Source organism: Coniophora puteana (assembly GCF_000271625.1).
Source record: "Coniophora puteana RWD-64-598 SS2 unplaced genomic scaffold CONPUscaffold_18, whole genome shotgun sequence".
Classification (NCBI taxonomy): Eukaryota; Fungi; Basidiomycota; class Agaricomycetes; order Boletales; family Coniophoraceae; genus Coniophora; species Coniophora puteana.
In genome coordinates, this window is record NW_006913070.1 from 435,410 (window position 1) to 448,327 (window position 12,918).

General features: G+C 50.3%; 4 protein-coding genes across 4 annotated transcripts; 2 read left to right on the forward strand and 2 right to left on the reverse strand.

The window, feature by feature from the left end:
• Positions 1–4: 4 nt before the first annotated feature.
• Positions 5–1,776, forward strand: CONPUDRAFT_159638 (uncharacterized protein; the record flags this gene model as incomplete). Its single annotated transcript, XM_007776740.1, has 6 exons — positions 5–146; positions 180–362; positions 422–582; positions 1,068–1,326; positions 1,371–1,528; positions 1,582–1,776. 6 exons carry the CDS (start codon positions 5–7, stop codon positions 1,774–1,776), a joined length of 1,098 nt encoding a protein of 365 aa, XP_007774930.1.
• A 559-nt stretch (positions 1,777–2,335) lies between these two features.
• On the reverse strand, positions 2,336–4,276 carry CONPUDRAFT_77682 (uncharacterized protein; the record flags this gene model as incomplete). Its single annotated transcript, XM_007776741.1, has 8 exons — positions 2,336–2,584; positions 2,634–2,671; positions 2,882–3,026; positions 3,089–3,586; positions 3,657–3,717; positions 3,767–3,833; positions 3,891–3,968; positions 4,153–4,276. The coding sequence occupies 8 exons, from the start codon at positions 4,274–4,276 to the stop codon at positions 2,336–2,338; spliced, it is 1,260 nt and encodes a 419-aa protein (XP_007774931.1).
• A 336-nt stretch (positions 4,277–4,612) lies between these two features.
• On the reverse strand, positions 4,613–4,807 carry CONPUDRAFT_66856 (uncharacterized protein; the record flags this gene model as incomplete). Its single annotated transcript, XM_007776618.1, has 1 exon — positions 4,613–4,807. A coding segment is annotated over one exon (195 nt), but the record flags the coding sequence as incomplete, so codon positions are not given.
• A 1,496-nt stretch (positions 4,808–6,303) lies between these two features.
• Positions 6,304–12,697, forward strand: CONPUDRAFT_169798 (calcium ATPase transmembrane domain M-containing protein; the record flags this gene model as incomplete). The annotated part of the gene is made up of 15 exons (XM_007776742.1): positions 6,304–6,443; positions 6,554–6,888; positions 7,751–7,867; positions 7,934–7,956; positions 8,018–8,200; positions 8,254–8,617; positions 8,700–8,743; positions 8,814–9,092; positions 9,143–9,553; positions 9,600–9,931; positions 9,982–10,098; positions 10,149–10,356; positions 11,751–12,004; positions 12,064–12,106; positions 12,164–12,697. The coding sequence occupies 15 exons, from the start codon at positions 6,304–6,306 to the stop codon at positions 12,695–12,697; spliced, it is 3,384 nt and encodes a 1,127-aa protein (XP_007774932.1).
• Between the last annotated feature and the right edge of the window lie 221 nt (positions 12,698–12,918).

The window sequence follows — 12,918 nt, forward strand, 5'->3', positions numbered from 1 at the left end:
TCTAATGCCCAAGCACCCCTCTGTTCACCATGTCTCTTTTAACGCGCTGGCTGAGCAGTATGGTGCCCAATTCTTCAAGGCTGCGCTCGCCCGGTATGCTTTGCTCATTTCCAACCCCGATCTAACACATGCTCAACTTGAGCATCGTGTGTCCAATTTTATCCTCACCTTGAATTCAGTGTCCGTGTACGATAAGATCGGGTACAACGATGTGGACAGCAACGGCGTTGTTGACTGCTCGGTCACCATTAACGCTGTTTATGCCAAACCGGGGAAGACGGACCAGCGGAGCAAACACGTCCCTAGCCGATTCGAAACTGTGCTTGTCAATGGCAGAAATGGAGCCTTATCAGGAGTAACTGGTGCGTGGTAGACTATTTCTTGTACATTCTGACGTTCTGACTATTGAATTCGATACCAGGCCACTGTATCGCACGCGTTCGCGTTGTATTATCTCTTCACGAACGAGCCCGTCAAAGTCTCTTCCCGCCGGCGAAGGTGGCAGGCGTGCCAATTCATCTGGCATATGTTGAGTGGTTCGATCCTTTCACAACCGCCGAAGATCCCCATCGCATGTATATGGTAAAACCTTCGCGAAAAAACAATGCACCATTGGTCAGCATCATCCCCGTGGCTAACATTGTGCGCAGTATTCACCTCATACCCCGTTTTGGCCCTGTATGCCCCAGAGAGTGGTCTAGTAACAATGTTCTTGACCTCTGCCCTTCTTTCTATGTTAACCCGTTTTCCGACCGTCGCGCATATATGACTGTATTCTAAGTAGAATTAAAGGATCTTGTTATAATCTATTTGAAGTAGACCGACACTGTAACATGCTGAATCATTGTTGGTACACGCCTAAACATATCAGTTATACCCAATGCACAATCACACGCTGTTTTGATGAGTCAACATCTTCGAAGCCATCCTGACTTTCTAAAGTGCCCTGAAACTCTTCAAAAAGTATCAAATTTGGTTGAATACACAGTATTTGCGTAAATCCACGGAAATTCATGTTTGTGGCTTTCCCTGATGTAGGATGCACGCCGACCTCCGGTCAATACTAGTACTGGATCCGCACCGCCGCTCTCCTCGTCGCCCCCATCGCGCCTCATCTCACCGAGCATATCTGGGCTGGTATTCTGAAGGAAGCAAAGTCCGTGCAACTGGCTCGTTGGCCCGAGCCATCCAAGCCTGTTGACAAGACTATCGTTGAGACCGGCGCGTACATGCGCACGACGGTCAAGACGATCCGGGACGCTGAGACCAGCTTGCTGAAGAAGATCCAGAAGGGAAACAACGGGCAAGGGGCGGCTAAGACGCGCTGTTTGACTCCAAGAAACCCAAGGGCGTTCATGCCTACGTCGCAGCCAAGTTCCCAGAGTGGCAGGATGCGTGCATGCAGGCGGTCAAGGACGCATATGATGAGAAGGCAAACAAGGTTGATGATGCTAAGGTCCGCGAAATCCTTGCCCAGAAAGGCCTCATCAAGGATAAGCGTGCGATGCCGTTCATTCAGCTACTCAAGGTTTGTTTGAAAGTACCATTGAGTAACTACTCGTTACTGATCGTTTCATGCAGAAACGGATGGCTGAGTTTGGAGCACAGACCGCTTTCCGAAGAGGGTTGCCGTTCCCCGAATCGGAAATGTTGACGCATTTCTTGCCATACTTGAAGAAATCTTTGAACTTGGTCGTTACAGATGTCATGTTTGTTGACGAGGCTCTTGAAAGGGAGGGTCCAGGTTACTCAAAGGCCATCATCGAGACTTCGTAACCAGGCGCTCCGGCGTTTGAATACTGCAATGTCTAAGTCTACACCATTCTTTCCGCATTGGTAATTTGTTTGCTTTACATACTTACATTAGAATATATGTAGAAGAGAGTAATACACAGGGATTTTGTGTCAACACCACCTTCGAATTGAGTCTTGAGCTATCTACAGCTGGTCCAGGCCTGGTGATCTTTCTGCTCGAGTTAGATTTGCTCCAACAGGCCTATTGTTGATTACATTGTGCCATGGTCATTATCTAATTATAGTGGTGGATTGGCGTGTTAATTAGTTGGTATGATTTATAAGTGCTGTGACGTGAAGCGGATGATGCCTCTATACTCTAGACGTGGCAGATAGAATAATGGGGAAGACAATTGCAATGACAAAATGATCAAACATCCAGATTTAAAATAATGGTCTCTGTGTATATAGATGACTACTAGGGTGCATAGTCATATTGTCGATGTAGTTGAGAACTGTGAAACAGGCCAGCTAAGGTCACGGTATCACTAGAGGCAATTAGATGGCAGCTTAATCAAGGCAGAGGCCATTTATAAGTGGATTACCTGCTGCCATGTGCAAATATCCTCACAAATCCCTTGCCATACCGGTCTAGCTTCACTAGAACTTCTTCTTCATTCGGGCAAAGAGTCGACAACAATCCTCTCAGCTCATCAATAGCTGAGGAGTCATAAGTGCCTGCCGAGGAATAGCCAGAGAAGACTCTCACATTTTGGACGAACTTCGCCATACTGTCGAGAATGAAGTCTTCGAAGATTCCTTCGCAATTGACCCCTTTTTGGAGAGCAAACTACGAAACTTAAGCACAGCTGCGCAACATACACTGTAGACGAACACACCTTTGGATGAAGTTTACGCAGCTGCACAAGCTCCTCATCTATGTCCGTGTTATTGTGCTCAGCTGGCCTCGATGCAGCAAAACTCGCATTGGACGATACTCTTGACAATGATGTAGTGCCCATTAGCTGGGGATCTGGTGCCTCCCTGATGGACTCAAAGTCAGAAATCGGGACACCGTTGTTGTCATCGTAAAGGTCGTCCTCGTTGAAGGAGTTGTTCGTGTCAACGGACTCCCTAGGTCGCGTACTAGCACTGGCAGGTGTCTTGGCTGGCCACTGCCGTCCGATGGATGACCCGGAGTAGCTTTGATTGGCGGAGCCAATGTCTTCATCTCTGAAAGCCAGGCAGACTTGAAGACGTCCTTTGACACAGGCGTCGGCCTGGTCCCCCAGCTTCAAATGAAGGAGTCAAAATCTCTCGAGAACGCGTGATAAACAGCAAGGATATTAATTACCTCCACATAGTTCTGGGTCCACTGTCCTCTAGCAACTCGTTCAATGCGAAGGATGCTGGTGTTATGGAGCATATAATCGATGAGTCTGTCGAGTATAGCTGCATCGAGGTCCTTCCCAGCACCACACAACGAGAGCTGCTGATGCCCGCCTTCCCGCACCGCTTTGATGTTTCGGCCCTTGAAAACCGCCTTGAGGGTCCCAGTAGCGATCATAGAGCCTGTAGCAGACATCTGTTTGTGGAGCTCAATCACTCTCTGCGCATAAGCAGTGAGATCCTGGGTGACAGACGCGCCATCCTTGCGACAGTTGTCACACTGCTTGTGGCAATTGGCGGGATCGAACTTCTCGCCGAAGTGTCTAAGGACCATGGTCCGGCGACATTCTACCCCGTTCAAGCAATAGATGGCTACTGCTCGAAGGGCGGCAGTCTGGCGTTCTTTTTCTTCAGCAGACTTCTCACTATCGTTCTGAACCATGCTTGACCGCCCAATGAGGTCCTTGTTAGAAAAGACTGAAGCATCACAATACGTTAGATATTGCCCAACCGACGCTGACTTCAAGACATACGAAGAACGCAGTCCAACTGAAGACCATCACGCCCACCTCGTGACCCATCTCTTGATAATACCTGTTTACATGTTAGTCATCCGCCTCGCAAATGAGGTAAACACTCTTACCCGTCCATATCCTTACTAGGCAAGGAATGGTGGATGACAAACGGCTGTGACTCTGTCAATATGGAAGCTGCATGCAAGTAGATAGCAAACCATCAGGCTAAGGTAAAGTGGGGTGCAAACCCACTCACTGTTGCAATGACAATCTTGTACTTGTCTGAGAGCCAGTCGCTTTTGATTCTGGGTCCGACTCGCGTAGCCGTGCCTATGCCAGCATGATAATCTAGTGCGCCGACAGGCCAAAGTCGCCACGATGTTGGCTTGTGACTTCCTCGCAATATATTGCGGGATCAACAGTATACCACACCTGAACCGATGGGGTGTTACGGTTTGATGAATGTAGCAATTTCTTGCGTGGCTTGCTTCTTGTTATTGGATTTGGGGTGTACTGTGTAGCTTAGGTTGGGCCAGTTGAAAGATTGCGTTAACTTGGCTTCGTCCTTCAAGCTTAGACTGGAGTTGAGTTGTGATATCCCGGATTGCCGTCTCATCTGCAGTGGCGGTGAGTGCCATGACGAGAACATTTTGTCAGTTGTTACGAAGGACATTAAGCTTCTTATACGGTATGTTTGGTATTGCCCGTGATGTACAAAGAACGGCTTGTTACTCACTGCGTCTCGGAAATCTCACCCCTAAGATTGAATTACGTGTGTTTCATAGACAACAAAGCGTGCTAACTGCTTTGGGTCATTGAGTTTGTCCAAGAGAGATAGCAAAGAGTTGCTGTTTTGCATTCTCTCGGGTGTAATGTATACCAAGCTCGGCTTCGGCGCACCATTCCTCCTGAGTTGGCTCTCAACATCACGGGTGTTTTCTCCGCAAAGTGCGCCTTAACTGAGTGAGACGGCGTCAATGTTCTCCGCCTTTAATATTTGCCAGGAGCGGCGTGATGACTAATGTGACTCCTTGGGTCTTGCAAATGGTGGGGAGTTGGTAACACAAACTCTTTCCACCTCCAGTGGGCATAAGAACAAAGACATCTTTGCCGTCTAATGCCTCAAGCTGATTTGTGCAGAAAGAGGAAAGCTTGAAAATGTTCTTGAGGGTTGAACTTACCTCCAAATAATATGGCAAGGTCGTGTGATCTTGGCGAGTGGAAGTACATGCAGAATACGACACAGAGGGAGAACCTGTTTGAGCTGTTTGGGAACAAGAAGACGCCGATACTATCGTTGGCACCGTTCTATCTCAATATCATCAGAGAAACCAAGCAAAATTCCCAGTGGCAAGGGTACGAGACGGGGTGGGATGAATATTATTGCTGGTAACTTGAACTTGTGAAGAAGATCTACTTGCATTTTTTTCTACATACACAGCTGCATGCTCAATAAATAGGTTTCGTTGATCTATTTTGGTCCTAATGATGGTTGAGTCAATAGGTAAATGCCCAAGCGGTGACTTTCATACATCAGACTAGAAACAAGGTGTCATAGACATCAGCGGCCCTTTCGTGCTCTGGCTACAGCATTCACTGCTGGCATGATGTAGTGTCGTATATATGAGTTGTTGATCATCATCTTTAGCAGACCAGGAATGGAACGCTGCATGTTGGCATTAGCAGATGATTCTGTAGAAACCAGTGATGTATCATTTACCTTCAAGGTGCAAAGTTCATCTCCACTTCTGCTCTGATTGTTGGAGACCGATGCGGACGCGAGCATCGGGCCTGGTAGAGCTTTCAAAACATCACTATCGGTGGCAAGCGATGCTATTCTTCATCCCTGTCCCTCTGTTTACTTTTCCCTTTGGAGATATTGTCGAGGAATGCATCAACGGTGTTAGCGTTCCCTTTCTCCTTAATTGCAAGCGGCTTACTATGTCGTTTCGGTGAGTTAAACGTTCATGAGTTTGGAGATAACTCAAGAATATCAATTCTGCGAAGAGCGACGGCTAGTAAATAATACGTCTGAACTCGGGGCTCAATGAGCTGACTGAAGTCCTTTGCCAGATTTGGATACGGCAAACGAAGGGGAATCAGGAAAAACCTTCCCGGGTGTGAAGCTAGTATTATCTTTCAAGAATTTGTGGAAAGTTGCGACATCTTTTCGTTACTTGACAGAAGTTGTAAGGGCAATTAAGTTTGTAAAAAGTCGCGGTTCCCCAAAACAAGTTGCATCAAGTCTCGCCAGCTTCCATCAAGTTCATACATATGTTTTGTGCTTAACACCAGATTGGTTGGAGGTTGGATCGGTCTTTCCATTTTTCGAGCTTTACAATCGGTTTTTGGAGTAGTAAAAACGCCATGGGCATTCACTGTATATACATATAAGCTGGGACTCTAGCTAAACTACAGCTATGATATGATAGAACACCGTCGGACTGACAGACGGTTTGATGCCCTTCGATGTACCCCTCTAAGGCCAGCCTATAAAAACCATGCCAATTGTCTTGAAACTACAAGACAAAGTAAATTCATCTAGAAAACGTGAAGAAACTGATCGCGCTCAAGTTGAGTTAAGTAAGTATACGATGTCGGCCTCGTGCACTTGCTACTTGCTTGCTACTCCAGGGCGTACAGCTCGTCCGACGGGAACATTCGCATGCCGTACTTCAGTGGATCCTCGGTGTCGACATGCGAGATTTTTGCAGGTATTGCTAAATCTGGAATTGACTGCAGTCAGCACGGTGATAGGCGACAGCGTAAAACGGAGAATAAGTACGAGGCGTGGCATCAACCAGCGTACGCGCACCGGAGGGGTGTGAACCAACAGTAGGGGAGAGAAACACGGACGGAGGCAGTGGCAAGAGTCGAAACAACAGGTAGAGCACTCACGTAAGCCGAGGGCCTAGTCTCATAGGCGGGAGCGCAACGAGCTTCTTTGAGTCGCTGTTGGTGGTGTACAGGGCGAGGGTAGCGTCTGCCCGGCCTTCTCGGAGTTACAAACAGGTGCTGGCACAGGCGCTGCCGCTGGCACAGTGCTCATGGTACAAGCCACTCAAGCAGATGAGGGTGGCGCACTCGACATTGCTCTCCTGGTTGCGTGCGCCTGGGGTAGACACCGCGGCTCCCTCAGGCGCGAAGGGGCGTGAGCAGGGTGTTAACCCGGCATACGCTTGGAGAGCTACGATGGAAGCGGGCATTTGCGTGAACATTCAGAATTGCCAGCACATGGGCAGCAGCGTTGGTAGGCGCGTGGCTGGGGACGGGGGGAATGTGAGCCTGAGTACCAATGAAGCGGTAGGATTTGTCGAGGACATGGCAAGCATGAAGCTTTGAAGCTGAGGCGAGGAACAGTGATTTGTGATGCACATAGGCTGAGGGATAACACACATATGACCCCATGGCTGAACGCAAGGTGGACTGGGGATGTTAAGTACGCGTTGAGGCCTTGACGTCTAAAGTCCAGTCATAGAGTACATAATACTAAGGCATAAGGCATATATATGACACAATTACGTGACAAAGATATGAGGATACAGTGGCAGGGGGTTTTCGCAAAGCAAAACAAACTACGGAGCATATGACATGGAAGAATACATGGATAATGGGAAGGAAGGGGGACAAGCGGATGAGCGTATGGTCAACGCTTGTAAGAAGGGCATCAGAGACGACTCACAACATAATATTTCCGCCGATAACCACCGCTGCTACTGCCATATCTGATAAAGTTTCTAGCTAGACAAGAAAATAGAACGAGGCATACTACATTACGTGACATGTAAATCAGGTACATACTACTACTTCGTCGGCTCGTTGTAAAGGTTGCAGTAAGTGGTATGATGAAGAACGCACGGGGAAAGGAGCGAAAATGGTTATGTGGACCCAGGACCGCCTCCATTTCGATTACATAATCCACCGGCAATAGCCGGGTACTATGTTTACGCGTAACGCAAGTCTCGGTGTTACTGTTAGTAACCTGTTTCCTCAGCCGTAGTCACCCGCGTGTGATAGCGCTTTCCTTTCATTGCTCACACGATGCTCCCAACCATATTGCCAAAAACCCATCATCACCGCACACCACCCAAGACTCTCCGTGCCCGACACAGACAAGAAGGACCCTGGCCCGCAAAGCGAGGATTCTCCCATCACTCAGTCCCCGAACGATGACCCAAACAGGAAGAGGGTGTACAAGGGCTTCGGGCATGAGGAGGAGAAGCCTACTCGTGAGTCATCTCCCGATTTTGTTGACTGCGACGCTCAACGCGCTATTTGTTGCTCACGCTATTCAGGCGTCAATGCTGATATGTTAGCTGTAAGCTCCATTTACGACTGATTACAGGTAGCTCAAATGGTTCTAACGCCGATATTTCCAGATTGAGCTGAAGACCGGGGACCTTCGCGACAGGAGAAGGTCGATATCAGAACATTCGTCATCGAGGATATCTTCATACTCCTCCAATGTGGCGAGAACGCTCTCGCCATCTACGGTCGAGCATCGCCTCGGTCTCTTTGGTCTTAACAAGCTCGAGCAGGCGGAACGGAACCCCTTCCTTCAGGTGAAATTCCTGTGTGTTGAAGAATTTCCGAGCTGACTACGTGACTTGCACAGTTAACGTTCTTGGGCTTCATGTGGAACCCCCTCTCGTGGGTCATGGAGGGTGCTGCGTTGGTCGCTATCGTTCTCTCCAACGGGAGGGCCAGCCTCCCGGCTGAGAGGACTTCATCGCTATCGTCCTGCTGCTTTTCATCAACTCGGTCATCGGATCAAGAATGGAACGCCGGTACCGCCGTCAAAGCCATCACGGACTTTGCCCCCAAGGCAAAGGTCAAGCGTGACAGCTCCTGGCCCGAAATCGAATCCTCCGGCCTCGTCCCTGATGATATGATCTCGTTCAAGACTGGTGACATTGTTCCTGCCGACTGCCGCCTCACTGAGACCATCAACGTCTCCATCGGTCAGGCTACCCTTACGGGTGAGTCGCTCCCCACGGCAAAAGGAGGGTGAGCAGCGCTTCTCGTGAGTATCTTATCTCCATCATTTTCTCGGATTGTTAGCTGATACTTCACAGCGGCTCCACGGCAAGCAGATGGAGCTGAGGGTGACATCGATTCATCATCTCCACCGGTGTCAAAACTTTCATCGATCGTGCCGCTTCTCTCGTCGGTCAGGACGACGATACCACCGATCACTTGCAAAAGATTCTCGCTCAGATCGGTTCTTTCTGCCTGATCTTCATCAGTATCTTCGTCATTGCTGAAATCCTCGGCTTCTACGCCGGTTTCCGTTACACCTACCACCGTGGTCTCAACAACATTGTCGTCCTCTTGATCGGTGATATCGTCATCGTCATGCCCACTGTCTTGTCCGTCACCCTCGCCGTCGGCGCTCAGCAGTTCACCAAGCACAAGGCTACCGTCACTCGTATCATCGCCATGAGGATTTGGCTGGTGTCGCCATCCTTTGCTCTGACAAGACTGGTACCCTCACCACGAACAAGCTGACCGTCGACAAATTGACCATCTGCACTTACTGCCCCTTCGCCGCTGGCGATGTCGTCCTCCTCGGTGCCTACGCTTCCCGTACCGAGAACCAGGATGCCATCGACGCCTCCGTCGTTCAGGCCCTCGGTGACACCGCGCGCGCGCGTAGCGGCATCAAGCTCCTCGACTCCAAGCGCTTCAACCCCGGCGACAACCATATCGAGATTACTTACCGTGAGGAGTCTTCCGGCAAGTTCAAGCGCGCCAACAAGGGTAGACCGGTATCATCATCGAGCTCTGCGCGCGCAACGCGACTGACGAGGTTGAGAACAAACTCGAGGCTGACGGCGACGATCCTGAGGGTGAGGGCAATGGTTTCGAGCTCATCGGTCTTCTTGCCATCTTCGACCTTCCTCGTGAAGACGCATGTACCCGGCCAAGGTGCTCAAGGGTGGACTTACTCACGGCACCAAGCACATGTCTCTCGACGACGTGATTCTTAACGCCGATGGTTTCGCCAAGGTCTTCCTCGAGCACAAGTTTGAGGTCGTCAAGCGTCCCCAGGGTCTCGGTCACCTTTGCGCCATGACTGGTGACGGTGCTAATGATGCTCCTGCTCTTTCCCGCGCCAACATCTATTTTGCTGTCGGAGGAGCTGTTGACATCGTCTTGGCTGAGCCCGGTCTCTCCGCCATTGCCCACGCCATCCGCGGATCTCGTATTGTGTTCCGGCGTATGCGTAACTACTCAATCTACGCCTGCGCTGCCACCATCCGCACTGTCGCCACCCTCGCATTCACCTTCAAGTTCGATTTCCGCCGTTCATGGTCCTTATCATCACTCTCTTTAACGATAGTATCATCATGACCCTCTCCGTTGACCGCGTCCTGTCCTCGTTGACGCCCGACTCTTGGGACCTCGCTGAGATCTTCGTCTATGCCGTTGCCTATGGTCTCCGGCTCACTGCATCGATGTAAGTTCACACGCACTACAATCATATCCCACATACTGAGTTTTGTTTAGCGTTGCCCTTGCCGCTATTATCCCGAAGGGTTCGTTTGTCTACAACAAGTTCGGCGTCACCTTCGATGGCCCGCTTCCTCCCACCGGCGCCAACGACTACCAGCTGCAATCCATAGTCCACCTCCAGGTCGCCGTCCCCTCGCAGGCTCCCATCTTCGCCACGCGTTCGCGTGGCTTTGTCACGGAGCATCCCTTGGTCGAGCTCATGGTCGACTCACGCCTTTCTCACCTTCGCGCTCTTGTTTTCCGATGCTCACGGGGAGTGGGGGCATGTTTAGGACGCACGGTCCAATTTTTGAACTGCGATACGAGTATATATCATCTGCGTAATAGCAAGGTGGTACCACTACATCGCGTGAAGCTCGATCTATTTACTTCGGGCTCATTTGCCTTGGGGCTGTGGTAACAGATATTTTGTTTAGCATCTTTGCCTGATATCTACGAGTCTGATTGAATCGAGAAACATTGTACTATAGTAAGAACGACTACCTTCTGATATAGGGTCTGCCTAGGGGAAACTAGTCCTGCCGCATCAGTGGGTTTCTGTAAGCTCTTCTCTGTGACTCGACCACAACGGGGTCCGTAACATAGATGAATCGGGAATTTTGCCATGGCGTTCAAATGCGTACACGCCAATACCCAGCCGGGTGCTTTTCGTCCATCTGCCTTCCTCCGAAGGCTTTCATTCAGGATCTTCATTATTCAGCTTGGTCGAGTTCCTTCCATGCCGCATCGCCCAGTTTGCTACTCTACTCCAAGATTGTTGTTGAAAAATCCAGCGTCCCCTGACGCACGGGCTCTTGGCCTCACAACTCTGGATTCAACTTCTGCCTTACCAGCAGTTGCCGTTCTGACATCTTCTCGAATGATCGGACCTGGACCTGGACCGCCTTCTAGCCGGCTAGACTTTTAAGGAGAAGCGCTGGTGCAGAAGTCGCAGCAGATATTCCGAACCCTCGTCAACGGCTGTTCGTACGAATGAACCGACTTCCATCATTGCCCTGGCGCGAAAGTAAAGTCTCCTCTGCCAAAGCAGCCCCACTGAATTCAATCACGTTGTTATATTCGCATATGGCTCATCCTAACACTGGGATACGCTCACGAAATCAAAGGCGGACAAGCACACGGCTCAAGAGCCCAGGTTTACCGACATTGGCGAGGCGTTCAGGCTGGATGACATTTCCGCGGCCGAGTCTACATCCAGTTGGGGCGTTGTCAACATGGACTCGTTGGATGCATCGATTTTACGGAGGAGCTAAAGTCTGTGTCTACAAAGCTTCTGGGGGTCGGTCATATGTGAGTGATTGACAGCTGTCTTTAGATGACAGGCATTCGAGCTCAAACTTGCTCCTCGCTCCAGCGTTCGAGGATTGCGGCCTAACCATCAGCCGTAATGTCCTATACCCAGGGCAGTAAAGGTGGCAAGTCAAGATCAGCGTTCTTGAAGACGCAGAGTGAATATTGCGGTAGCTGGAATAGCAACAAATACGGCTGATTTGCGGGTAGATGAGTAATTCAAGATGCCTTGGTGAGCAGGTGCGGATACATCCTCATTCCTGTTCGTTCGTACATATAGTTCTCATTTTTATGCCACCACTGTAGAGTGCTCCTCCGCCCGGAACATACCATCCGGGTGATAACGATGACGGGTTCCAGCTCATGATCCGCGGCGGCGGCATTGACTTCGCCAAAGTCATTGCTGGCGGACAGCAGGTGGTGTATGACCTCATCCAGGAGCACGTTCCGACGAAGGTGGAGTTCAGGGAACTCGTCTGGTTCGGCGAATTCAGTCCCAACATCCGGATGGCGGACAAGTTTGGCGAAGGGAGGGTGTTCATCGCTGAGGATGCTGCGCAGTAAGTCTTCATGTCATCCTCTGAAGAACTCGTTTTGATGATCTGCATAGTTGCCATAGCCCAACTGGCGGACAAGGCCTCAACTCAAGCGTCCAAGACGCGGTGCATCGTCCCGTTCTCTAAATCATCCTTCCTTACGCTAAACCTACAGGCACACAGTTCAACCTCGCCTGGAAACTCGCCCTCGTCGTAAAACGTCTCTCCCCTCCGACCCTCTTCTCTACATACAATACCGAGCACATCCCCATCAACACCGAGATGCTCAATATCACCACCGCCGTCCTCAATCTTTCCACGGTCAACAACGACCGTGGGTTTCAACGCCCAGACAGCCTGCGCGTGCGCGGCGTCAACTACCGCTCCTCTTCCATCGTGTACGACGAGCTGAGCAGGCACACGGTGCTTGTGTTTGTGCCGTGGATTGAGAAGGCACGGCCGGTGCTTGCTGCTCTCGCGGAGAAGGAGCCGTGGAAGGATGCTTTCCGTCCTGTCGTCGTTATTCCCGCCTCGGCGACCGTGTCTGCGAAGCTCGATGGTGTACTCATGCTGCGCGATGCTGAGGGGTTCATGTACTTCGGTTCCCGCGTGACAGAGGGAGAAACGCGGGCTGTGGTTGTGCGTCCGGATGGCCATGTTGGTGCAGTTGTCAGGGGCGTTGAAGGAATGGAGAGGTATTATTTTAAGGACATCTAGATCTTCCTTTGAGCCGATCATTGCATGCATTTTTGACTCATTGTATAGCACTCATCATCTACCTCTGTACTCATGTCATTGTACTAGACACCATGAACCATGATCTCCGCTCAACGTCATAACCTTGTCATAACCCGCCTATTTCACACAAATTTTAGGTATTCAAACGCTACGGAAGTGGGGCGGTGCCACCCCCAAAAGTTTTCGGATATGTCAGAAAG